The sequence below is a fragment of the Aquila chrysaetos genome, chromosome 9, assembly GCF_900496995.4.
Source record: "Aquila chrysaetos chrysaetos chromosome 9, bAquChr1.4, whole genome shotgun sequence".
Taxonomy (NCBI): domain Eukaryota; kingdom Metazoa; phylum Chordata; class Aves; order Accipitriformes; family Accipitridae; genus Aquila; species Aquila chrysaetos.
Window position 1 is genome coordinate 39617389 of NC_044012.1, and position 27182 is coordinate 39644570.

General features: G+C 41.6%; 2 protein-coding genes across 11 annotated transcripts in view; both read left to right on the forward strand.

The window, feature by feature from the left end:
- CABIN1 (calcineurin binding protein 1) overlaps nt 1-5248 on the forward strand; it is a 124561-nt gene extending 119313 nt beyond the window's left edge. For 8 of the 10 annotated variants that reach the window (XM_030024446.2, XM_030024447.2, XM_041125731.1 and 5 more), the window contains 3 exons: nt 1159-1323; nt 3130-3356; nt 3849-5248. In XM_030024446.2, coding sequence (XP_029880306.1) covers nt 1159-1323; nt 3130-3356; nt 3849-3992 — 536 coding nt within the window. In that variant the 3' untranslated portion in view covers nt 3993-5248. Of the gene's footprint in view, nt 1-1158; nt 1324-3129; nt 3357-3848 lie in introns of those variants that run through there. The other 2 variants (XM_041125736.1, XR_005933134.1) reach the window with 2 other exon arrangements.
- Nucleotides 5249-12718: 7470 nt separating this feature from the next.
- Nucleotides 12719-27182, forward strand: part of LOC115346438 (T-box-containing protein TBX6L) — a 28631-nt gene continuing 14167 nt past the window's right edge. Inside the window, exons 1-9 of the mRNA XM_041125908.1 lie at nt 12719-12744; nt 13405-13510; nt 14207-14327; nt 15092-15181; nt 16354-16549; nt 18191-18386; nt 23751-23830; nt 24312-25220; nt 25342-27098. The gene's annotated coding sequence lies outside the window, so the exon portion shown is untranslated. The remainder of the gene's footprint in view (nt 12745-13404; nt 13511-14206; nt 14328-15091; nt 15182-16353; nt 16550-18190; nt 18387-23750; nt 23831-24311; nt 25221-25341; nt 27099-27182) is intronic.

Here is a 27182-nt window from a genome sequence, read left to right on the forward strand (position 1 = left end):
CTGATGAAGATGGAGAAGTGTTTTCAACACTTGAGGGGGTGGGAGTATTTTTCCAATGGAAAAAAGCTGAAATATATATTCCTTTTTAAGACATCACACTGTCAAAATCCTAAATTAATTTAGAGCATGGACATACAAAGAATTTCAGAGCAAGTTAGACTCAATATACGTTGCATCTGCTGGTCTGTGATAGCTACTTGTGCACACCTTAGCCTGGGTAGATATAAGGTGGTTCAAATTAGACTAGACAGCCCTTTGTTTTTTGAAGGGTATCTTCATTTTTATCGGAGAATAAGAGCTTGTTTGTGTGTCCATAGCCTTGAAAGGCTTGCTGCTGTTTCAGTCTGCCCTTCGCAGAAAGGGCACCAGCAGCTCTCAGTAGTTCAGTGAAAATTACTCCTGTTATGTACAATATGCAGCTCAGTGTGTACAAAAACTGGTTTAACACTGCATTAATTTAAAAGCAGATACAGCTTGTACATTATAAAGAGATTATACACACACATACGTGGATTCTGAGTTACAAGCATCCCAAGTTCCGGAATAGCAGAAGGTGGGAATTTTAGACTAATGTATTTATGGAGGTACCGTGGACATACCAGTGAAAAGTGGGCATTTAGTGTAACTTCATATTCGTTTCATAAAAAACAGATTTGGCCCTGTTACTGGATGTTCCCAGTAATTAATCTTACTTACCTGTAAGCTGCACTTCAGCGTAGCCTGTACCTGTGGTTGCAGATCAGAGAGGGACCCACTGATCACAGCTGGCTCATCATTAAGGGTGATGGATTTTGCTCTGCATGTGTGGCAGGTGTTTCAACCCTCACATCTCCAAAAGAGAATGGTCAGTTGCATGTGTTTTTCTTGCAGATGTGCAGAGATAACAAAATGTCATAAACAAGATTTTTTTTTTCTTTCACTTTTTAAATGACATTTACTTTTTCTTAAGAGTTTGAATTGGTGACACCAAGTATGAAAAAGTTGGTGTTGTCATCTTAGCTTGCCAGTATTTAATTTCATTCAGTCACGTTATGGTTTAGAAATTAGAGCAAGGGTTAAAAAAAAATTTCTACCTGTTGGTTGGACAGCAGAAGGATTGTGGCTTAGGAGAGAGATCAGGATGTTTCTTAATCTGTGAATTATATTTCATTACTAAAGAGGAAGAAGAGCTTGAAGTGCCTTTGGAGGGGCTTGGATTTCAGCAACAGGAGTCACGGCTTTGTCAGCAGATGAAAATGGCTACTGTTGCACCATCGCCAGAGCCTGTTTGCTGGCAAGTGGAATCAGTGACCAGCACAAATTCGGGACATGTTTGTACCCAAGGTATGAGCTTTCTATGCTTCAAAGAATTCTGTAAACGGGTGGTTAGCTGTGGATCAGTCTGTAGGGATTGCTTGATTGGATAGTTGTGATTCATATTCCTCAGTTTCTCTGCCTGCCTTCCAGTCAAGTATTCCAGAGTTTAGAGGCATTCCTGGCAATGTCCCAGGTTCCTGGGAAAGTGCCTTGTCGTCCCTTAATGGTTATTCTTTTTGGTGCATGACTCACATGCTAAATACCACAGCAGGAAAGCCGAATAAAAAAACCCTCCCAGTACAAGGCTATCATGCTATATAGTTTGTGCATCCTTTAAAGCAGAATTCTTCTTTTAATTGAAGTCTTACACGGGGCAATATGACAATGCTTTGGATTACACTATTGCAATATTTAGCAGAAGGAGACGATTTTTCACAAAACCTGACTCAATCTGAGTAAACATAAAAAACAGCATTATAGCAGTTAATGCTTTCTATCCCTCCTCTGCCCCCTTCCCAAGAGAAGTAGGAGTTGGTGTTTTAATTGAAAAATGTAAAACTTGGTATTTCAGATGGGCATAATCTAGATATTCATGTTTGGGGTATCTCGTTTTTCCTTATTTGTGAGAGGTAGATTATCCTGCATCTGATGACTGCATCATTTCTGGTACTCTAGTCTGAAATGATTGGCTGCCCATAGAGACGGGTCACTGACCTGGATGGAAAGCTGTGCCTCATCCGTTGTGGCATTTCTTACATTCTTGTGTACAGTTGAGAACATACAATTCAATTTTACATCCCTTTAGTAGTTAGTTCTACTGCTGGTTGTTTTTCAGGGTAGCATCAGGAAGCTGGCATTTTATTTTGCTGTGTTTAAGTGGCCATGTCAGTTCCAGAAATCTGCAAGAGATGGATTTGACAAGACTGAATCTGAAAAAATGTATATGAACACCTGTCATTATTATCAGTCTGAGATTAGACTCTGGCGTTTTCATTCATATAACTTTAAAAAAAAATAGTTTTGACTCCATATGAAGCAGCATTATTAGTAAGAAACCAAGAAATCTTCTAACAAATTCTCAGTTTTTAATGTGAAAGCATTGTCTTCTACTGGTTATTGTTGTGTATATATTATTTTGTAATGTGATTGTGCCTAGGGAAGGGCGGGATCCCTCTTTACTTCTTGAGATGAGCCCTGTCTGAGCAAGTTTGTATTGTAAAGACCACAAGCTGAGACACTTGGGAAGTATGTGGAAATAATGCTAGCTAGTGTGGGAGACAGTGGCATGAGCACACCAAGGAGGTTTTTATGGCAGGATTTGAAGAGAGTAATGAGGAAATTTTGGCGGGTGTTACCATTTATTTTTCTCAAATTCTTGAGGAGTTGCTATCTCAATAATTAAAGAGGTAGCACTATGGTGGAGGAAATTAAGACTCATAAGTGAAGCTAAGTAGCTTTATTTGTTGCATTACAGAATGGAGAGGCAGTTAGAGAATGCAAAGATAAGATGATTGCATCTGAAACAAGTAGGAAAATTTGTAGTAGCCTTCTAACTAGATACAGATGGGTCAGTGCTACACTTCCACTTCTCATGCTTGGTCAGATTGAGTTTCTGCTGTCCAGTAATATTTTTTTTAATTATTACTGATCTCCAGTTGTCATTATAGAATCTTGAGGCACTTTCTTCTGTTTCTGAGCCTTGATTAAAGCAAGGCTTGAAGAAAGGCCTTTTGAGCCAGCCATATGTCTTAACAATGAACTGTTCCCTCTTCTTTGACATCTGAAATCCTAGATAGCTTCCTAACATGTTTTTTCTTACTATTTTCTGTTTAGCCTCCAGTTCCAAGCCTGAACTCAGCTCCAGTTCACAGACTTTGGGAAGTCAGCAGAACAAGACAGATGGCACCCGAGTAAAAACTCGCATTCTGCCCAACATGCCAAAGCTTTTCATACCTTCATCTGTCACCAAATTTCCACCTGAGATCACTGTCACTCCACCCACTCCCACCCTCCTTTCTCCAAAGGGCAGCATTTCAGAAGAGACCAAGCAAAAATTAAAGGTAAAAGGGCAACAGTAATTTTTTAGATTATTGTCTTTATCTGAATTCTCCCCTCAATAAAATACTTGTATGAAAGGAGCAACAGTTCCTGTCCCCAGTTCATAACCAGAGATCATATAAGTAGTGGAAGAAGATGCTAGCTGTTATCAGCAGGAGCCAGTTTTTAAGGACTGGTGAAATACTGGCCATGGGTGAAATCATAGCTATCGTAGTCCTTATCTGTTTTCTGAGGGAATTAGAAAGAATTACAAAAATGGGTGAGGGACCTAGTGCAGCCATTGCAATTCTTAGGTTAGTGAAAGCTACCAGAATATTGTGGGGAAGCCTACTGGTAAATGTTACGTTGTTTCATGTTAGGATGCCATATCTTTTATGGAAGTAAGAGAGCTGTTGAATGTGAAGGAATAGCAACCAGTTGGCTTTTATCCATGTGATCATGGGTTTATCCTGACTATTTAGCAATATATTCTCTCTCTCTCTTTTTGGGATCAGTCTGCTATTTTGTCTGCTCAGTCTGCAGCGAATGTAAAGAAGGAGAGCCTTTGTCAGCCAGCTTTGGAAATCTTAGAGACCTCAAGCCAGGAGTCCTCACTGGAAAGTGATACTGATGAAGATGATGACTACATGGACATATGAATGAATTCTGGCCATCATCAGCACCAACCATATAACCATTCTTCTTGTCGCCAGCGTCTCTGGCAGTTGAAACATCCTCGTTGGCATTACTCTCCATTTAATTGGCATCATTGTGTTCTTCACTTTCATTACCTTTGTTACCACCGCTACTGCTTGTATTGCCTTCAAAATCTTCGCCATGCTCCCCATCATGGTGCTTGACGGAAAGAATGATTGTTTACCAGGCAGTTAATTAATTTGGACCACGCTGTCACCTTTAACTTCAGTAAATACAAGGATGTTTTGAGCTGCAATTCATATCTCTCTACTGTTCCTGCTTCTTCAAACCAGAGCCTTGGAAGTCACTCCAGTAGCTCTTTTCTATAGCATTTTCTTCCTTTTAGTTGTATTTTTGCATTTTTCCCACTAGTTAAGTTTTTCGCCGAGTAATTCAACAACCTAATGTCTGTCTAGCCATGCCACGATTAGTCCAACAGGTTCTTCTAAGGTGAATGGAGTAGGAAAAATTTGCTGAGCCGGTAGAGGTTTTAATTGCATCAAGAAAGTCTATGGCTTTGTTGTGGGGTGAGAAGGGTGAGCTGAGAGAGTCTGTCAGCTCCTTGGCACTGCTGGGTGCTTTGTTGGAATTTGACTCAGTGACAATAGGCAAAGAACCAGCTTTTTCAGGCAGAGAGCTTGGCCTCCTGTTTGTGCTCATTTCACACCAATGTATGAGGTCCAGCAAAAATTATCTACCTGAATGTTGGCTTAAAGAACTGATCTTTCCAGAATTGTCTTACAGTCCTTTCTCTTCTAATGCCTTGGACAAGCATTTTGAATTGGGGGCTAGATGATATTTTTATGGTGGTATTGAAAAAACGTGAAAGATTTCAATACCATTTCAGTAATGTCTGTTTTTTACAGAATGACACGAAAAGGTGTTTTTTATCTATCTGCAGAGGGACTGCTCACAGTTATTTATATGAGAAAATAATGGTAACAAAGATCCTTTTTTTTCTACTGAATGTTAACTTTGTAAAATAATGAATGCAAACCATGCAAAAAAAAATACGTCACACACTATATATACACATGCGTGCGCCCACACACATATATATATGTGTATGTACATATATATATGTATGTATATGAAAAAAGAAAATGCATACAGCTTGCAATGTCAGATTTCTTTGTGTTTGGGGGAGGTGGTTTTCTGTAAAATGCAGAGCTTTGTATAAACTTTTGGGTTTTTTCTAATAAAGTTGAAATGTACTGTTGTCTCTGTTCATCTGAGAGGGCAAGGTACCATGGTTCTGGAAAAAGTATTGCTCCTCCCTTCCTTTTATTTCTTGGATAAGAAAGCAGTGGAGGAAGCAGGGTGGTGGGAAGCCTCTTCCTTTTCTGAAGACTGCCAGACCTTTTCGGATGGGTTTGGTCTTGTGTGACCTGGAACCCGGGTCAGCTAGTGTTGCCAAGACTGCCTGCAAAGGGTTGACTTCCCCATTGAAACATGCTCTGAATTCTTTTTCACCTATCTGAATATCTTTGAATGCTGATGAACAACATAAGGGGGAAGACAACACATGGTGAATGGGATCACATAGAATATTTGGCTGTACAAGTTGGCATTTGATCCACTACTACAGTGATCGCTCTCATTCACTGTAAGAATGGTAAATGGACCATGGATAAAAAGAAGCAGCATCAAACTTTGTATTGCAAGTTTATTTTCGTATTCTGGGTTGTTTGTTTTGAGCAAAATATAATTTATAAGCAAGTGAGCATGTCCATTTTGGGCATATTAGCAGCTGTTCGTGTAACTTGTTCAGTTACTACAAGTGATAAGTGAGCTGGATGCAACTGATGTGGAAAAGATCAGGTAACTAAATGGTAAAAGCAAATGGGTATTTTCAATAGTAATATGTTTTCAGCATTCGCTCTTTAATTTGGTGTAAGTTATTCTAAATATACTGTGTAGCCTACTGTATAGTCACTGACTGCTAATAGGCTAAGGTAGCTTTAGATAATCAGGCATGATCTTTATTTTTTTAGATGGTGGCACAGGAAAAAAGAAATCAGCTTCTTATGAGAAATGGAACACAGCTTGGCAGAAGTAGTTCTGAAAAGGGCTCGTTCACCCGAGTAGAATAGACTACATTGGCTTTTTGACTACTGTATATTCTTAAATATATGGCTAACTTTAAGATCGCATTCAAATTCTTAGGTCCGCACTTCTAGCATGGGTTTGATGTATGAAGACAGCATTTGATTTTCTTAATTGAATCTGGTCACTGGAAATGGTTGTTTTCCTTTATAATTCTTAAGGATTCCTTGGTATTACGCATTTTGCTTTTTGCCTTTTTTTTTTTCCTCCAGAGCTTGCTAAAATGCCTGGTCTCGAGCTTTCTTTTGTCTTCTAGTCCAGCTTTTTGAGGAGGATTTAATTTTTTGCTGGTTAAGGAAAGCTAGAACAGTAAGTAAAACTGTTCCTGTCAGCAAAGAGAGCTGAACTTTGCTGATCTCCTCTAAATTCATTTTAATCTTCAAACTATGCAACTGTGCAACATGTTTTGTCCTATGTTCAAAACTCTTACTGTTTTTCCTTTTTTTTTTTTTTTTTTTTTTTTAAATCTATGATCTTTTATTCCAAGTATGCTCTTGGGTAGTTCAAGGACTTAAGCTCAAGAAGTTACAGAGACTGAACTACACAGGCTGCCACCTTCAAAACCTGCCCTTCTGCTAATGACTAAGTAGTGTGTTGCTCAGCTGTGGGTCATCTTCCACGATGGGTATTACTGCTGATGTATGCTAAAGGAGCCATTCTTCTATATGTGTGAAATCATCTCTCTGTAAGTACCGTTTATGTAGTTCTTCAGTTCAAGGAGCCATATTCTGGAGTGAAGACGCTGAGATCACTGGATGCATTGACATATAATGTTTGTCTGAAACACCATCCCTAAAGGTACTTGGAGCAAGAACTTCAAATCCTTACAAACAGAAGTAATCACTTAATATGGCAACTTCTGAAACCTGGCAATATAATTTTGTGGAATTTTCAAGGCAAAAAAGCATTATGGTAAAACTGCAGTTAGTTATGCGTTTACTTGAAGTAATTTCTTTGATTTCAGTCTAATTCTAGTTGTAATAGCTTGGAATCCAAGTATAGGCAAGGTCCAGCTTACCAAGTTGCATATCAGATGTAAACACAACATCTGTCTTCAGGATTTACTGGGTAACCATTGCTTCTGAAATCTCAGTGTCCCCAGCTGTCTTTTCTAATGTGCCAGGCAAATAAATGGCAGCTACTGATACTGCTTTGGTATTTTTTTTGGTTTGGTTTGGTTGTTCCCTGTGAAGCTATATGAACAGGAATGTCTGGTGCCTAAAGTAAACTTAAAGGTAAGGTCTGTGACCCAAGTAAGGTGAGGAGGAGGCTTTTACTTCTTTTTTTTTTTTCTTTTCTTTTTTTCGCCTGCCAGTAATTGATTAAAAAGGAAATTCTTTTTGGCTACTGAAAAGCCAAACTGTTAAGACTTCCAGGCAAATAGCAAAAATGGTTTTGTTCCAAAGCAAATGGAAAAAGAAATTATCTTGAATCAGGTGGTGAGAGTAATTTGTGGATAGTTGATATACTTTGTGGGCTGTTATTGTTTTTACACATGGTAAGATAACCTTTCACCGATCACCATTGTTAAGGTATATAGTACTGGGATTTGGCTGTGTTTAATGCAATTTCATTTCCTGGCTCAAGGATTATATAATCTATGTAGAGTTAAGACCATCAAGAATTTCTCTCTCTGAGGCAAAGACTAACATTTTACTAAGAATTAATTTTGTTGGGCACAGCTGTCATTAGTGGCTTCTGCCCACTGAAAAATGCTGTTCTTCAAAAGCTAATAATGTTTCATTCCACAACCAAAATATCGAATCAAGGAAGATACCAAGTGTCTTCCTTAATTTTATCATGTACTAGGGTTTGTCAGTTGTTGTCTCTTGGTTGGTTTTCGTTGTTTTGGGTTTTTTTATTAGAATGAGGTTTGCTCATGAATAATGATATTAATGTATTTTGCAGCCAAAATAAACACCATATGGTCAGGGAGAAAGGGACCAGGAAAAGATGAGGAAGGCACGGCAGCCGAAGCTGATTAGGAGACAAAATGGACCGAATGGAAACGGAGGGGTCAGGTGAGAGTAGACTAAGTCTTACCATCAAGGGTGGGATCACACCGTTGTTAAATTGAATACTCTGGTTTTGGCAGTGGTGTTGATAATTCAATGAAGGTGAAAAATATGTGGTGTATGTAGCTTCTTTGTACAGTGTTATACACCGAGCATAGCTCATTTCTGTTCCTGCAGATGCTTGTCATATTTTTTAAGGAAAAAGGTGGCAGGGTAATGAGTTGAGATGCTCAGAAAAAGCAGGAGACATGAATTTTGTGATCTCTTACTTAGTCATGTAAAGCTGGGGTGAAGAAGCTTTGTTCTTGCAGTTGAAGGTGATGGTAAGAAATTCAGTGTAGGTGTTGAGTGTTAATTGCCATCTTTCCCTTTCTTCTAGCTGATGACTAGGAATCCACTAATGCTGAGCTTTGAGGCATGCGTCAGGATTTGGGGGGTAACCTTGGGGTACTGTACCACAGGCTGTACAAGCCCAAGTTACGCCTTCGTGGGTACTTCCCTCACTGGTGGGACTCGGCTGGCGTTGCAGGGCACAGCGCAACAGGTAGCATTGTGAAGGGTAACAGACCAGCATCTGCAGTTTTTTGGCTTCTGGAGGATGACTTAACCTTCATGTGAATGGCTCTTTCACATTAATACTTAGAGACTCCAGGCAAATCTCACCAGAGGTTTAAAAGACACATCTCTCCTTGGATAGACGTTTTTGTTCCTGGTGCTGGTTATCTAATGAATGTATGAGGATGACACCCCAAGAGCAAGTGCTTGTTAGCCGACTCCAGAACCCCTGTTCCACTGTCTTAAAGCCGTCTTAGAGCTCACTGACCTCTGTGCAGCTTTGTGCACATAATGTGGGGATCTTGCTGCCTGTGGATTTCTTTTGGCCACAGCTGACCTTTAAAATAGAGTTGGGGCCTTAGAGACTATATAAGGAGCATGCGTGTGTGTTTGACACGCACAGCCCCCCCCCTCCCCATACTACCCACAAGCCATCTATATGAAGCACATGAGCTGTTTGCCATGTCTTCAGGGGTTCAGTGCTTGCAGAGCCTCCGCTGCAGGCTCGGGTTGCAACCTTGCAGTGCTCAGATGCGACGGCTCAGTACCTATGGATGCATATTATCTGAAAAATATTTTCTGTCTTATGGATGGATTTATCCCTAATAAAATGCCCTGTATGATTAAGAAAAGGGTACGTGGCAGGTCTGGCTGGAGTGCGATCTAAGGCTGGGAGTGCATCTCTGCCCAAACTTCATCCCCTTGTGTTTTGGGAGCTACACTGTCTGCTCCGGTAGCGCTAGAGGGGGCCCTAGGACAGAGAAGAACAAGGGAAAAAAGAAGGGGGGGGGGAGACGGGAAAAAACCAACCCCCACCCCAAACCGTAAAATGGATGACCAGGATCTATCTTTAAACTTCTGAAAGGCTAAATTACATTGCTGGTTTTGACCTTACTTACTTCTAAGGGCCTTCTGCTGCTGTACCACATGTCTTTTTCATGATATATAGTCTGATTCAAAGCAGAGGGAATGAGAATCCTCATAGTCTGTTTACAGGATTCTGTCCCATGTTCCTGGCCATAGCAAAAAAAAAAAAAAAAAAAGAGCTCACTACTGTTAATATTGCAACTTAGTACGAAAACAGATCCGCTATAGACTTGCTTTTCACACTGCCCCATAACTATGGTGGGGTTTTGGGGGGTTTTTTGGTCTGTTTGTTTGTTTTTTTAATTCCCCTATAAAAAGCCTACTGGGTGTTTTCCATTTTCTTAATGTGCAGCGTATTATAATGGGCAAGAGAAGGAGTATCTTTTGACAGTTAATCTTTTGTAAAAGGACTCAAATAATGCTTTCAGCTTCATCAGTGTAATTCTTGATTAATTCAGTCCTGGTTCATTGCAGTGGCATGGGGTTTGTACTGGTGTAACTGAGCCCAAGAGTAGGTGGTAAACCTGCAACTTGTGGATCTATAAAGTGTTTTTAATATAGTTTCATTAAAATAAAATTCTAATTAGGGATGAAAATGTGTGTGCAAATGATGGAAGAAATACGTAGCTTTCAAGCTTGGAAAAAATCTTGTATAACAGCCTCTGTTATCTAAAGTAGCCAGGAGGTAAGATCAAGTACTGTAGTCATCTTGCAGAAATACCGATGAAATGGGATAGTGAGATGGCGCTGAGGCCACAAACTGACTGCAGAATCAGAAAACCAAAGTCACTTCTACCAAGGGGAAAAGTAAAATCACACTTCTGCCTGCATTTAAGATTTATCTGCGCAATTAAATGATTGCGTATACAGCTTGGTACAAAAGCATTCAATTATATAATCCCAGTGGGAGGAACACTTCACAATGTCTCTCTAAGTACATTGTCTTACTGAAGGAAACTGCCTATCTAAAACCAAGTCAATATACATGGTAAAAAGTAGTTTCTGCTTTCAGATTGGACACAGGTATGCCCCTCTCAATTTTTATTTCTCAGCCTGTTTTTTTTTCTCCGTTCTCTTTCAGAGACCCTGCAAACAACAGTGAATTCCAGTATAAATGGAATGTAAACAAAGTTCATATATGGTATAAGCATATGAGAACCACATTGGAATGGTATTCATTTAATTTTAGTTAGAGTGATATTATTCTAACTACAAGTGAAAGGCCATGTAGCAGGCCAAAGGTATTTTAGACATAGTGCTTCCTGTGTGAATGCTTAATTGTTATGTATAACTACAGTTAGCTTAAGAACCTGTCTACATATTCACATTCTTTTCTTTTTACTTCTCTGAGGTGTTTGACAGATATGGAAGGCTGTTCACAAGAAATAATATGCAACTGAGTTTTATTTGCAAATATGCATTGCATGAACTATTATCTAATATAGCACTGAACACATACTGTTCAGTAATAATTAGTGAAAGATGTTGTATGAGCAGAAAAGCTTCATACTTTAGAAATATTTTTGATTCCTTGTAATGTAAGTCACACCAGAGGTTTAATTTCCTTAAGTTACACTAAAATGTATGAAGAGTCACATTTTCTCTTCTAAATGCATCTCCTTCAATAAGATTGCAATGATCATTTTCTTTTTCCCTTAAGAAATAGCACTAGATGTATTCTCAAAGAATAGCTTAACTTGTTAATTGAGCCGACATATAAAACCACTATGCTATATGAATGTCAGAAAGCAGTAGTTTGAATATGGAAATTTGTCACTTAGAAATGTCTAGACTGTGTGTTAGATTTCCATTAAGTTCAAGTGGGTTAGAAAAAAAAAATTAATGTTTAGAAATTCATAGTGGAAGTTACTGAGCTTACAACATCAATTTGCAACGCTGTGCCCTCAAGAAATCAATGCAAGTTCAAACAAATAACAGTGCCGCTATGACTTTCCCAATAGACGGCACTGCTGGAAATGCTTCCTATACTTAATAAGTAAATGGGCTTTCCTGGGAACGCAACAAAAGAGTCTGATGTATTGTCTCACAGCTAGTAGCAGTGGTACAAGATGATTTTTCACTTTGGCTTTCTTGAATGTAATAACAGCTCGGGATTGCACAGTGTAAAGTATTGCTGCAAAAAGAAGTGCAGGAGTTTCTTGCTGATAACGTGGGTCCGGTGATCCCCTTGCTTCGCTAGCATAAAGAAGCCTTTAAATTCTGCCAGTGCAGTTAGAACTAGCCATTGGCATCTAGGCAGTGCTGTCAGTTCACGTTTTAATCGTGAGAAGACAGAGATGTGGGTCTTTCTGTAGAAGCCAGACAAGCCAAGTGCATTTACTGGTACACTCTCGGATGCACTGTGATGCTTTTCATTGTCTCCAAAATCAATCTTCCAATGAACTGAGTAAAGATTCTCCTACAATGGCAAGTTTTACCAGGGCTGTACTTTTCTTTGGAAGTTGTTAATACCGCGGGTTTTCTCAATGTAAGACGAAAAATGAGAAAGCGGTGCAGGGTTGTTAGAAAGCCTGTAGCCTCAGAGTCATTTTAATCCCATTTAAGCATTTCCACTGCCTCCCCCTCGGCCGCAAATATGTCCCGGTTCAGCTGGGCTGGCAGGTGCTCAGCCTGGTCTGAGCGCGGCAACCCTCCTCTGCGGGAGCAGAACAACTCCCCAGGCTTTGCTCCTCCGACATGTGTATTGGCAGCTGTTAAGAGGCAGACACAAGGTCCTTTAACAACTGCACATAATTCAGATGATGGCTCTGGAGATGTTGCCGTCTAAATTAATGAGTTCACTTTTAGACAATTGATAACTCGATTAAAATGTGAGAGAGAGTAAATCCTATGTGCTTATATGCACCCCTGCTGCATTTGCTTTTTTGGTAAGGTGAACTTGCAATTTTGGTGAAACTCAGAAATATTTACATTACCATTAAAATGCCCAGTTTGTGTGTATGGTCACATTTCAGTAATGACAACTCAGATACAAAGGCAGCACAGTGTAGCAACTGTCGTGTTATCTGGTATTATGAAGACAAATGGAAAAGTAGCTGTAAAGAATATGAAAATATGGAAATGTTATTTCCAAGTGCAGAGAGTCTGCTGAGGAAGAGGGATAGCAGAGGAGGACAATGTTTTTTCTCAAATATGTGCTTGATTGACCAAGGTACCTAAATATAAATATAAATGACTACTTTTGATTTCAATGAAGGTAGCGAAGGGCGTCATCAGCTTATATTTCACCGCTGGCTTACATTGCATACAATTTCTTCAGTGACCTAAAGTATTTCTACAACTAAAATTTCCATCGAAAACGGATGCTTTAAAATAAATAGACTTAACTTCCTTAGTACTTGCAAACTCAAGAGTTCACAGTTAACCACTGAAAAATGCGGAAGGCCAAAGAAAGGTGGAAGTATCTCGCTGGTAAAAATTTCAGCCCAAATGAAATTTGTGAGAAACTGAGTGACTATAAAGAACAGGCTTGAGTATGGTAGGGTGTGCAAATAGAATAATAATGTAATGTGAGGTTTTGATAACAAATCAAAGTAAACAGGAACAAACTATAGTTCTAAAATTGTGCTACATCAATTCGAGAGCAGTACTAAGGAAGTCAAAATTCCCCAATTAATTCTCCCTGAAATTATGATGGTTATGGCATATAGAGGAACTTTGGAGAGCAACTGGCATTATCTACAGAAGTTCCAGGAAGGGAGATCATAAAATGAAGTTCCGTTTAGTGATACCTGTCTTTGTGTGATCCCTGGGGCAGGGTGTTTATTGGGAATATAATTTTCTTTAACAGCTTTTTTTCTCCCTTCCTCAGTGGTTGATATTGTTCCAGCAAGGAAGTCCAGGTAGCTTTCAGAACAGTAGCAGCAGAACTGGTGATATTTACTGAATATGATGGACTAGAAGCTGGCTTATTCTTGGTGGGTTCTGTATCTGGGCTTTGTCAATATTCACTTTCCGCACCTATTTCATAACACCACCATTGATTTATTGGTTAAATCATAAGGGTCAAAATAACTGCATTGTGCATCAGAGCTTTCCCACTACCTGGTGAGTTTTTCAGTTAACCATTTATCTTCCATTTTCTAGCTCCATAAAATGGAAACTTGTCAAAAAAAAAAAAATCCCCACCTCCACCACCCCAAATGGCCACTGAGTTTGAAGCGAGGACATTTTTATATATCTTAAGTTGTTTATAATTTTATCTTCTAACCAATTTTAGTTAAAACTATGTTCTTTTTCATTTTGAGTGAATGAATATTAATATCCACTAAGAACCACTCCTATAGTTGAGTTAAACAAGAGCAATACAGAAAGTCACCTGGATTTTTGTCATGGTGGATAACACAGAGCTTCCCATGAGCAGAATTCTGGAGAAGACTAACAAGTGTCTGCTCATGTAAGTGTAGAACATGCTCAGTTTTTCGGAGAGTCCTTAGCTCTGACTGCTGAGAAATTGGGATAATTCAGTGCAGCAAAACCAAGTCTTTTTTTTAACCAAGATTTACTTGGATTTTTCAGTTTTTCCCATTCCTCAGTTGAAATTTCCTGTGTCTTGTAACCATTTAACAATATGTTACTAACCATCCATTATGTCCTGCCTTATTCTCTTTTAGATGAAAGAGCCATGTAAAAAAAGAATTCGCCAACCCCTGTGACTGAATTTGAGCGATAATGTCAATGGAATTAACACACTGCCATTGTTGAAGGGTCTCCTGTGGCTATATAAACATCAAGGTAACACATTTCCAAAGCAGAAGCCATCACTGCTGCAATACTGTTGTTTTGAGAATATTTCCTTACTGCCAAAATACTAATGTAGATTTAGTATTTTGCCTGGTGGGGGATGATGTTGCAGGGGGGGAGGTTGATAAAAAGGTTGATTTTGCTGCTTTTATTTTTGCTGAATTCTGGTTTATTTGCTGAAGAAAATCTGTTACATCGTTTGGCTAAACGTGGAATGAGATCACAAGTACGTAGAGGTTTATTTAAGATGACCTCTCATTGGCAAATACATTTAAGCGATACCTTTCTTAAGGGCCTAATTCTATTTCTGAAGAAGACCTGGAAAAGCTGAAGCAGAACTGCCTTCAGGAAAGCCAGGATTCTTCAGCCTGGGGAGAGTTTGCCCAAGAATAATTGTCTCCCGCACTAGCTTCAGCCATTAGCATAACTTTCATCTCTGCGAACAGAGATAGGCTTAGGCTTGAATACTTTTGGTACGTTGCTGAGTAGAATGTTAGTAAGATGCAAGTTTCAATTTTAACTTTGAGGCTGGCAAACAAATTGTGAGGCCAGGCTAGTCAGAAAACTTTTTAACTGTGATGATCCCACTGTAGGCTCATTGTCACGTAATGCAAGAGAGAAATAACTAATATGGATGTTGCACAGAAACTGCTTGTAATTGCTTGTGTCACAAAACTATTGACAATGGCTGCACTACAGAAGCCAGAGCTGGTCAGTTAGGACATGCAGGTAACAGTAATTATTTCCTTTATTAGGAGTTTCCTGATCCTGGTTGCAAGTGGAAAAGAACCTGTATTTTTGCAAGTATATTTTCATTTATCTTCGTGCAAGAAAAAATTCAGGCAGTAAGTGCTAAACCAGAACGTGACATGTTCCTTTCCTAAATACCCCTTGTTATGTGAATGTTATTTCTCTGCAGTCACCTTTAAACAATGAGTCAATGGGTTTGCTGCATTTCTACTAACCAGAGACCATAACCCAGGTATCAAAAGGTGGGAAGTCAATCTCAAGGTTGACCTCACCAGGCAAAGACAGACATAGCCCTCTCCAGAATCCATGAAATGTACCCACTGCCTCTACCAGAGCTAAATCAGTTCTGGAAAAAAGGACTTCAGTTTGCAAAGCTGAATCTGGCACTTCCATGAACATTAAGGCTGAAACAAAAGAGAGGGAGGTATTGTCCATCCCGGTTGTTTGTTGCAAGAACAATCCTGGGTTGGATTCCTCAAAGGAGAAGACTTTTCTGCACGGGGAATGTTCTATTTCTGGACTGCTCTTGGGTTATAAGGGATAGAAAAGAAAGTTGTGATGGAAGGAGGGAGGAGCTGCCCATGGCAGGAGTTTGTCAGGACACTGAAAATGACTTGCTGAATCATAAACACTGTGCATGAGTTAAATAAACCAAGTGGATGTGGTTTGTGTGAACTGAAGGCCTTTTTTTCTCCCATGAGGGCTGTTTGAAGCTCTCTGAAAGCAGAGAGGAGAACAGCTAGTAAACTTTGTGCTTCAGAATTGCAGAGAACCTGCGATTATTTTATCCATGGATCAATCTTTTGTCAGCCCTAACACAACGGTTGATGGCTTTAGTGTATCTCCACTGTCACCGAGAGGCACTTCTTGGGAAATGAAGCCCAGTGGGTGAATAACTTGACACCTTTCCTATCACTCTGGCCTGGGCCTAGGAGTGGGGAAGAGGAGTGCTCTACCAGGCTCGGCAGCATTTAGATAGCAGTCACGCCTGCCTTGGGAGTCAATATCTGGTCTTTTGTAAATTATGATGTGTGGAAATATAGGCTTTTCTTTTCGTAAATCCTCAGCTGCGTATGAAAGCTGATGGCAGGACCACTGAGGCCAACAAGAGGATACCAATGGCAGAAGCATGCACAGCCCATTGTATTTATTTTTATTTCACTGTACCTTACCTTTCATTTTTTCCCTTCTTTCTTTCTACCCTCACTTTTCCATACATTTTTTTCTCCCACCAACCCACTCTCTCTCATTTTTTCTTTTTGGCAAGTACACAGGATCTCCTGAACAAGTAAGAGACAGCTCTTCTGAAGAACAGGAGTTACGGAGCCCTTCTGCACTTCTTCTCTGGGCTTCTTCAGGAAACCTCTCTGCAGATGGCTCACAGCACCAGTGCCAAAACGGGCACCAGCCTTGTGACAGCTGCAGCTTTGGCCAGTGGCAAATAAGACCAGTGACAATGCCAGGTAGGAGAAAGTCCATCATCTGAGTCAGCTAATGTGCTCGTGATTTATCACCTCAGACTGTAGTAAAGTAGGGGGGGTGTGTGTGTGTGTGTGGGTGTGTGTGGGTGTGTGTGTGTGTGTAAAACTCAGCGTGATTGCTGTGGTTTATTTCTTGACACTAGGTCTCCGTTGTAAAAATTCTGAACAAAAGGCAGGCCTAACCACTGCTCAGGGTTGTTGTTGAGGTTCAAACTTGAGCATGAAAGATTATTTCTTTTTGCATTTCACTTGATTTGCACTTTGACTCCCTTCTGGATGATTAGTGTTTCAGCTCTGGAGCCCTCTTAAAAAACGTGGGCAGCTTTGAAATGTATCAGTGTAGGGTGTGAGCAAATTATCTCAGAGGAGAGGCAGAGCTACTGTCCCAAGAGATAAATGAGGATGAAGGGAGCGGGTAGAGAGGAAGGCTTTGTGTGTTGTGTTAGCTGTCCAGCGTGTTCTGTTGGCAGTTTCACTTTTTTGCTTCTAGTGGAGCCCTAGGTAAGTTCCAGTATCAACCCTGAAGCGACACCATTCAGTTCTGCTCTCTCCTGCTGTGCAGACATAATGCTCCCTCCTTGCAACTACTAGCTTCAGGCCTGGACCCTCACTCTGTCTCCCCGATGCTGATGAACATCATACCTTTGGACGATGCCAGCTACAAGTGAGAAGCTGTTGAGAAGGCTGGTCCCTCTTTCCCCAGATGCTTCATCCAGATTCTCTAGCTCTTAGGAGTCACTGGAAGAAAGAACTGGTCTCTTTCCAGAGAATTAAGATCACCAGTAAAGCTCTGAAGCAGTGTGATCATGTAAGAGAAGCCTGGACATTTCCCCCTGCTTGAATTTGTGTCAAATGTGTAGTGCTGTAATCCACAGTCCATAAGTAAGCCCTGGTTACGTTGCACTGGGAAGCAGTCTGTTCATACGCCAGTAGAACATACATTCTTTGTGGTCCCAGAATTCACGTAGTATTCATTTGAAGAGTCATAGGAATAAGACATGAGCAGGTATCTCAGAGCCTTCTTTGCTGCTCATGCGAAGGCAGGATTGTTCTCTGCAATACCACTGGTTTGTGCAAAAATCATTTAGAAGTCTAATACAATAACGGCTTGCTTGTTATTCTGTGAACAGGCTGCCCTTGCACAGCCGCTATGTTTTATCCTGAATACTCAAATTGCTTCTCTCTCACTTTCATCCCTACTAATGAAGAGAATTATATCCCTCTGTAGCATATTAATGCCTCTGTCATTTGTATGTTTACACGCTGCAGACATGTTCGTTTCTTCTTTGTGCACAGAGCCATCAGTCAGTGAGGCTTTACTTACCAACTCTTCCAATCTTTTCTGATGTTCAGTTCTTCCAGTCTCCCTCCAGTTCCCCAGTAGCTTTGATAATCAGGTGATAAGAATTACATGTAGTTTTACCAGTTTGTTTTACAGCAGACTAAGAGAAAGAAGCCCTGCCACTTCTCCGCTCAGCTATATGCTATTTTCACATATGCATCCTCTGGTTATATTTGGCTGCTTTTGTTTCCTTGTTGGAAACAAATGCATCACACTTACTGCAGAAAACCATATGAACTATCTATATTGTAGCCTCCTTAATATTACCATGTTTTTTATAGGTGGATATGGCTGAACATCACTGTCTTCAAAAGAAAAGCTTAAGTGATACTAAGCAACTCTTAGGGGAAAACCTGGAGGCGGAAGCGAGGAACTGCAGAAGTCAGCAATTCCTCCCTTGAACAACTCTTTGACAATATGATGCGAAGGGAGGAGAAGTAGTAGTTCCATCCTGGAGAGGAAGTACAAGACAAAGAGGTCAGAAAGACGTAACGGGGGACCACAAATGGGCTTAGATGTCAAATTTTTGCCTCAGGTTTCTGATAATCTAAACCAGTCCTCTCAAGCTGCCGTCGTAACTTCTCCACTCTGTCCTGTAGAGCACAAGCACTCTTTAAATCTGGTAGGCTCCCTCTGGTCCGTGAGTAGTTATTTGAAGATGAAGTAGAATATTAGCAACTTCTCCAAAACCATAGCTGCCTGCAGGGATGCAAGCAGGTTTGATACCATTGTCCAGTCCTCCTGATTGCTTGTGTTGTCTTTGGCTCCAGATCAGTTTGCACTTGGTGCACAAATACCAGCCCAGCTTCCATGTAGTGCTGACCAGCCTAGATGCCTGCACCTTACCCTGGAGTGTGATAGCTGCCTTTTTTTATGGCCGTGACAACCTATCACAATTCCAGGGGGACATTTTTAATCTTTTTTTCACTCCATCCATCTTTGACTTTGCATGCAACAAAGAAACATCTCTCTATGCAAAATGTGCATAAGCAGGGAGAGAAAGATGGGCAGAAGTTTCGACTCTAACACTGTTAAGTTCGAGTATACACAATTTAAGTTAATTAATGTAAGTTAGAGTATGTATACAATTAGTATAATTGATCATTTTTCCTACTTTAGACATAATAAAACCCCCTAGAATTCTGCAATGGAATTTTGCCACAGCTTTGTCCAGTAGAAGACTTTGAAACCTCAGACCATTGCAGTGGGATATTCCCCAGAGCGCAGGAGTATTCTCAACATTTCTTCTTCTGAGATTGCTTCAGGTTAGCTCTTGATCACCCAGAATTCATGTGGCAGGAACGTTGTGGAGAGGCAGGGAAATTAAATGCTGAATTGTCCTGCCATAACCAGTCCTTAACAAGTATATGTGAAACGTATCTGAAGATTTGCTTGATCTTGCTGCCTGCTTTTCCCTTCTAATAATATTTTTAACCCAGTCTCCCGGTTTCAGGCCAGCTTGGCAGAAGTATAGAAGTCACACAGATGAGTTAGGTCCTGTGGGTTTCTTGAACCCTCTGTCTGAGGGAATGGCTGCAATGTGAGTTAACATAATAGTAGACAACAGAGAATCCAAGTAGGAAAGCTCCTTTTTAAATGCCTCAGTCATGAGAAAAGCATCAGTTGAAGCTCAGGATGGGCCACAAGGTGCACATTGTAATAAATGCACAAGTGTGAGCATTCCTTGCACCCTGTGATAATCTGGCTGGTTTGGATTTTTACTTTGTATTAAGAGGAAGAAACTGAGCAGCACCAAGCAGTAAAGCAAGCTAGCAGCGAGGAGGAGGAGTGCTGCGAGCTCCTTTGCGGTGAGTCCAAACCTGCATTGCAGGCAGACTTAACTCTCACTGAATCTGACCCTGGCAGTAGCTCCCTGCAGAAGCTTAAACCAGTAACTGCAGTATTAGGGGGTGGCAAAACCAGTGACCTCATTATTGATAGCCATCTAATCTGTGCTCACAAGGAATGCTTGCTCTCAAATACGACTTCGATTTCGTCCTGCACACTCCCCAGCACTCTTCTTAGCAGAATTTAAATATTTCTGTTGAATTTACATTATATTGTTGTTTGTATCTACATTTGTTTGGCAGGCGTAGATTAGGTTGTAGAGTGCCAGTCGTTTAAAAACAGTTTTGCCATCACAAAAGCAAAGATTGTGTTTTTAAGAATGATGCCTATTATGTGTGTGTTAGTGATCGCTAGGTTAGAGAGGAGAACAACTCTTAAGTCATTTATGCCTAAGTAGATGAAATCCAGTATTTCCAGTGTAATGCAGTCGTTGCACATCTCTGTTGTCCTCAGTCCAAGTGGAACTTGTCTGTGTAACTGTTCGGATAGCTCAAAGCCATGCGTCGTCGCTTGGTTTCTCAAGGAATTGCAACCAATGTATTTAAATCATTTCAAGTGCCTGATGTTCTTAACAACTTAGAAGCATTTGTCCGTTATAGTAGGGCTAATTTTTAATTTATTTTTCTAAACACGTCTATCCAAAATGATGCTAGGCTTTTATATTCACAGCAGGGAGCACTGTGAGGTTTAAATATCCCTTTAATCACTAAGGATGTAATAAAAACAAGAAGAGTTCTTTGAGCTGCAGAGTGTTACCCAGGGAAAAATCTACTCTGGAGCTTACAAATGTGAGCTGAAGAGACAAACTGGGCAATAAAATCCACAACTACGGACCAAACCGGCTAAAAGCTGGTCTGTAGCTGCCCATCAGGAGCTGAGACTTGGAGGGGGGAAAAGGCCATTCAGCACCTCTAGAGCCATAAGAGCCAGGTCATAAACATTTCACAATCTGCTGGGGAGGGGGAGGGAGCCGTGGGTCTGTGATCCTGCCTGGAGCTTGTACCCTGGCCCATGACTGCAGCAAAGGATGAGTATGAGGAATTTGCCTATATGAGAAGAATGGAGGAAAAAATCTAGACAGATTAGGGATTGCAGGAAAAAGTGGTAGCTGTGATTGATTACGTTAATTCGTGTATGTTTATGACAGCCTCCTCCCACTGCTGACTTGAGGAATCCAGGAAATCTGACAGGTGCTTTTTTCTATTATTGGTGATGTTGAAGGATTCTTACCTGAATATTGTTGCTGTGGACCCCAGTATCATTTTGCTACAAGGTGATGAACAAGTTGGGTGAGAAAAAGTACAGCTCAAGAGTTTATCCAAGGACTTTCTGCTTAAAATGAATGCATATTTCCAGCTCCTTGTTACTGACTTCAGACTTTCCTACAGATTGTGTATGTCCCATCATAATGCTCTATATCAGCTTTCAAAAACTGTCTTGTGAGATGTACCGCATGAATGTCTTGGCGTTCATTTTGATTTTTACGGGAGACCCTATAAGTAGCTCAGCTCAGACTCTATAGGTTAGTTGGACGTTCCCTTCTTCCTGTGAGATGTATGTGCAGTTGTATGTATCTTATGGCTATATAATTTTTTATAGTTCGTTTTTAAAGAATCAAAATCTACTGCGTATGGTTTAATTGTTCTCTTCTCTTATGCTTTCTGGTAATGTTAATTATCTTCCTCAAAAAATTCTTTAGAGTCAATAGTGATGTTGGAGGAACTAAGCTCTACTCATAGAGCTTGCAACAGTTTTTATTTTTAAATTCCAAAACCTTTAAATCTTAACAATTTTAATTTGTTCTTTGAAGATAGTTCCTTTGATCGGGAATTATACTGTTTATTGATTTCCTGTTTTGATTAGAACCTTACTGTGATGAACAGTATATGGAAACTTTCTTAGGAAACTGATAGAATAAATCTGTCTTGGCAAAACAAAATAACTTGCAAACTGACTTGCGTGACTGAAGTCTGGCTTTTTACCTGTTGGTTTCATGGCTTTACAAATGCTTGTGCACCAACAAAAATAATCTTTTGCAGAACCCAAAGTAGCATGACAGTGTATCTGCAATCTCGAAAGTCCAAAAAGTTTAGATAAAAGCTTCTGGGTTTGAGCTGCTGCTTTTTCCTGAAAACGTCAGCTTTTTTAACTGGGGTTGTCGAAGCATTGGCAGCTGGGCTTCTGTTCAGCAAATCCATTCTGCTCAGGATTTTTTTCAGGTCTCAATTCCTAGTTAAGTGAACTGCCAGCAATATTCAAGCTCCGCGTGATGCTCCTCTTTCATATGAGTGTGTGCGCTTGTGCATAAATATAGAAGTATTTATGTACGGATGTTAAGGCAGAGCTATTTGCTGCCTCTTTTCTAAGGCTGATCCTTTATGGCTCCTGATGGAGAGCAGTGGGTTCTGGCAGGGTTGCTGTGTCCCCAGGGGTGGGGAGGAAGAGAACCTTCCCCCAGGCAGGAGAGGAAAGGCAGCGCTTGCACCGTGCTGCTCGGTGGCCCTTTCCTGGGCTGCGTTGCAAAGCCCTTCTTGCTGCTGTAGAGTCCTTTCAGTATGTATTTTTTGTGGATTTGAGCGGGACAGAGTGCTGAGCTGCGTCTGGGAAACACAATGGGTTGACAGGAAAACAGTGCACCTAACATCAGGAGTCTGTGAAAACTTGAAAGAGCTCTAGACAGAAATATTTTGCATTTGACTCTGGACTGTAGCCTTTGAGGCCAAACTCAGCCTTCGGTGTTAAGTGGCTGCTAAGTATTTCCCTTCTTGTCTCAATGCTAACTAACTGCTGGGAGAAGGGTGCATATTCCAGGAGGACTGGGGAGGGCGGATATGATAAAGGGGAGACAGGAGAGCATCCTCTTTTTCTTTAGTTCAGGAGCACAGCTTTGTGGCCAGATACCTCAATCCACAAACCTGCAAGAGGAAAGGCCTTGTGTTAAACTTATAACGTACAACTTCTCATTTACACGAGCGGCTTTCCTACGTTCCCTTCCAAACCAGATCCCATCGCTGCTGAAATACAGCCTCCTTCAGGGTGGGCACAGGCATGCGGCACAGCACGCTGCCCCTCGGTCCGGGGATCCTGTTGGGAATTAGCGTCGAGCTGTTACCAACACGCCCTCTCCAACCGTTTTGTTTTGCCAAATGTGATTTTTGCTTCTTGAGAGCACAGGGGAGATTTGGGGGTGATACAATTTGGGGCTCAGCGTGGGGTTTTCAGCCCTACAGAGGTCTGCCTTCTGCGGGGTCCCTTGCATGGGTCCCAGGGTAGGAACGTCTGCCAGGCAACGCACGTGTAACATGCCTGACGACACCAGACAACTTTTCCTGGGACAAAGCAATCAAACCCAACTGTAAAAAGTGGGGGAAAAGGTGCCGTTTCCCACCATCAGAAGAAAATGCTGTATTATGTGAGCTGCTGTAAGGAACTGGGTAGGAACTGTTCCTTATGCCACCACATGACAGGAAATTATATATACTACTTCTCAGAGGACCTCAAAACACTTTGCAGGCTTTTACCACTCCTGTAGCCGCTCACAGAGACTTGCTCATAAAGCTGGCCAAATTCAGGCCGTCAGAGCTCAGCCGCTCTGTCCTGACCGACCCTGCTCCGTTCACTCCATCAGCTCAGTGCTGCCTGAGGAGTTGCACTTCTATTTCCTTTTTTTCTCTGAGATATCGGTCACTAACGAGGACAAGGGGTCACATGCTTTGAGGCTGGCACAGCCGTAGGAGCAGTTGTTTCATCAGGCTTTTTCTCTGGAAAAACACAGCTTTTCCCCATGGCCCTGTGTGCATCATCAGGCCCCGTTCGCTCCGCAGCGAGCTGAGGCTGTATTTAAGGGGCAGGTTCGTGGATTCTGAAGCCGTCTGGAGAATCTGAGGCTGCTTCATGTTTTTAGTTAAGTATGAAAATAAGTAGCTATCAGTGTAGGGCTATTTATTTTATTTTGGGTCCTGTTAATGACACACTGTCTTTCCACATTTTCAGTGTTCATCCCATGCAGATGGCAGAGTATCCTTCGTAAAGAGCTGCCAAGACGCTCTGGAACTGTGGCCTACGTGTGCCAGGTGGGAATCTGCCAAGTGAGTCACATTTAAATGGCAGCAAGGCTATCCTCGTGTTTCAGAGGGGAGTTTCTCTTAAATGCAGTTCGCGCTTCTCCACGTTATTTTTTCTCAAACTCAGGCAGACAACACTGCTTCGCTTAAGCCCGGTTGTATTAAAGCTGACACGATAACACTTTCTCACAGCTGCGTGCGCAGAGGGAAGCCTGCAGGGGTTGGATTACTGGTTACTGCACCCAAGTGCTGATACACATGAGCAATAACCCAAGACTCCTTCTTTCCAAAGATTATTCTGTTGCATTTCAGCAGTCTCCCAGGCAGTAACTTTAAGCCTTGCACTTGAGCTTGCTCTCAGGGCAGAATGCTGTCCTGGAAGTTCTGCCTGGACAGAGGCGGTGGCGCGTCCTCTGCAGCCTCTTGCAGACGCAGATCCTGCCAGCTGAAGCCTCCTGCTAGCTGACACACGTTATCTGTTCTCCCGCAGTCTGAGAGCCCCAGACACCAGAGATGGCAAGATGATTACCCGTCTTGGAGAGCTCCCAGTTCAGAAGGTAGGAATGGGGAGGGGTAGGTGTGCAGACCAGTTCCCTACAGGGTCCTGTTGAGTGTTAAGGGTTAAAGCTTCCCGTAAGGCAGGAGAAGTGCCAGAAAACATTTGCCTTACTACAAAACCCAGAGGGGAATGTTTCTATCTAATCACCTCCTCAAAGAGATGCAAAGCAAAAGCTCTTGGCCTCTGCTTTTGTCATCACACATCCCCTCCCTTCTGCGCTGCCCTACCTCGTCCCCTTCAGCATAGCGGGAGAGCCTACTGTTAGAGCTAGGCACAGCAGGATTTTTACCTGCTGCTGTAAATGAGCTTGGAGCAGAGCTGTGTATGTCACTGACTTACACATGTCAGATCCACTCTCTCTCCAATCCCTTTCCACACCCCCAGCCTCCAATTTGCCAGTGAATTGTTAGACACCGGCACATTCACCTCGGACTTCCCAGTAAACTGCCTGAGGGCGCTGCACGGACAGAGGGGCAAGAGGGTAATGTGCTAAATTCCCCCTTTGCTAGTGATGAATTTCCTGGGGATTGCTCCTGTTAGCCACGCTTTCCAGCAATAGTAACAAATTCACTTTTTTTTTTTTTTACTTTTAAAACCTTTGCAGTGTAACTAGAATGGCAGGGAGAAAGCTAGTTGTTAACTAGTCATGGGTAATTAATGACTCCACCTTCCCCATCAATCAGCTGGGAAAAGCCAAAAGGATTTGAGTACTTGGAGCAAATGTGTGTTCTCTAGACATGCTGATAAGCAGTGTGCAAATGGAGTGGCAGCAGGAGACCATCTCATACCCTTGCGTGGAAGAAGCAGTAAGTCATGATACACATCCCACGCTCTTGTCAGGTGAAGAGTCTGAAATTCCCAGTGCTGCTGCTGTTGTGCAGTTTCTAACTGTGTGGGATGTTGATCCATCTTGCTGCTAGCTTGAAGCTGACCCAATTTTTGTTCTATTTTTCCTTTTCAGATTCTGATTATGGTTGTCTTTTCCACTTTCTACAATTAAAATACTAGCATTAGAAAATCAGGACATGGGGTGGGGGGGCAGATTTGATGCTGGCTCTCCTTTTGTAGCAGAGCAAAAAAGCATTTCTGCATCCTGTTTTGTTTGTGTCTGGTAGTGGCTTTGCAAGTACAAGCAGAGGAGATTTGACCTTGATACCATTTTCAGCTATCTTTTTCCTTCCGATTTATTTTTCCACATATGTGATAAATAATCTCCAGTTGAGCTACAAGTTGATGTTGCTCCACCACGTCATGGTCCTCCCCTTGGTGGTACTGAGACTCCCCAGCTCTGGATGTCCCTGAGTTAGCTGAAGGAGAAGAGCCTGTGGTCTTCTGTGTTATCCAGAAGTTTTAAAGGGATGTCAGGAAGGCTGGATGTGGTCCTTCAAAGGTGCCAGCAGCCAATGGACCATCTCCTGCTGTAAAATCCTCCTCAGGACTTCTCGAACTCTCCAACCCCTTTCTTTTAAACGTTCTTCCTTGCCACACTAGGCATTGGCTTTTCTCTCCCTGCCTAGTACTGGGGTGCCTACAATTCAATCTACTCTTGAAAGAGAGCCAGTCCCTCCTCTGATTAAACTCCTTTGTCCTCTTTGCATGTCCTTGCACTGCCTGCTCCAAACGGCAGTAAAAACAGTACTAAAGGGATGTTGTCTGGGTATAGGAACTGACTAAATAAATTCAGAATATGTTTTGCATGTCGGACTAAAAATCAGATGTCCCAAAACCATCACTGACAAAATAAAAACCCGTTTATTTTCCTGGGAGCAAAACTAGACCGTGAATCAGCTGCAGCCTTACAGCAAGCTCTTTGAAATGTACAGAGCTCCTGAATTTGCTGTGCAGGATCCAACACTGGCCCATTGAGACCGATATCCCGCTTTTGACCTCCACTTTCTGAACGTCTTCGACCTTTGTAAATGTTAGTATAGCCATTTCTGTATGTGTATGCATAGAACTCCCTTCTTAACCGAGGTGTAGTGGCTGTTCTGTGCCCTGAAGCGTGAGACTTGATTGCCGTCTCTTAGCACTTGTAAGCACTTATAAGTACAAAAGCTAATGGTGACACTTGCAGAATAAACTAATTAAGGGAAAATGCTCCAGTCCTTCAGTTTCTGCTCAGCCTTCCTTCAGTAAGAGCAGTGCCTTGAACAAGGCCTAAAACGGGTGCCTGATCCACCATGAGACTCTTGGATCACTTACAATAGCCCTGGAAGGTGCCAGCCCAAGGAGTTTGCTCCAGTAAAATGATAACGCTAGCGTGGCTGTGTCATTAAACAATTGCAACTTTCAGTTGTGAAGCTCAGCTGAAAAGGTACTGCACGTAGAGCAGCCTCGGTCCTGAGCTGCAGAACAGACGGGGTGCAGCGGTGAGGACCCTGCCGTAGAAAAAGAGCGGAGTAGGAAAATTAACTGTGCGGTTAAGGGCTGTGACTGCAGAGATTGGGTAGGTAAGTAACGTTATCTCATCAAATGGAGAAGACATCTGTTGGTGAATGAATGCGTTGCTGCAGCATCCCAGTTGTGAGAGCAAACTTTACCACAGACTGTTAATCACCCACTTGGGAAGGAACAGGCTTGACACAGTCCTGATTCTGATAGCAGAAATCAAGAGTAAAATGATTCTGTGCTCTGGAGATGAAAATTCTATCAAATCCATGGAACAACCAGAAGGAAATTTTTCCTGCTTGCTGTTTAAGGGATTGTTTTATTTTGTAGGTAAGTCTTCAACTGATGTTTTTGGTCTTGTCTCTATTTGTTTAAAAGTGCGTTAGCAGTAAATCAAGGTGCATTTCCCCTGTA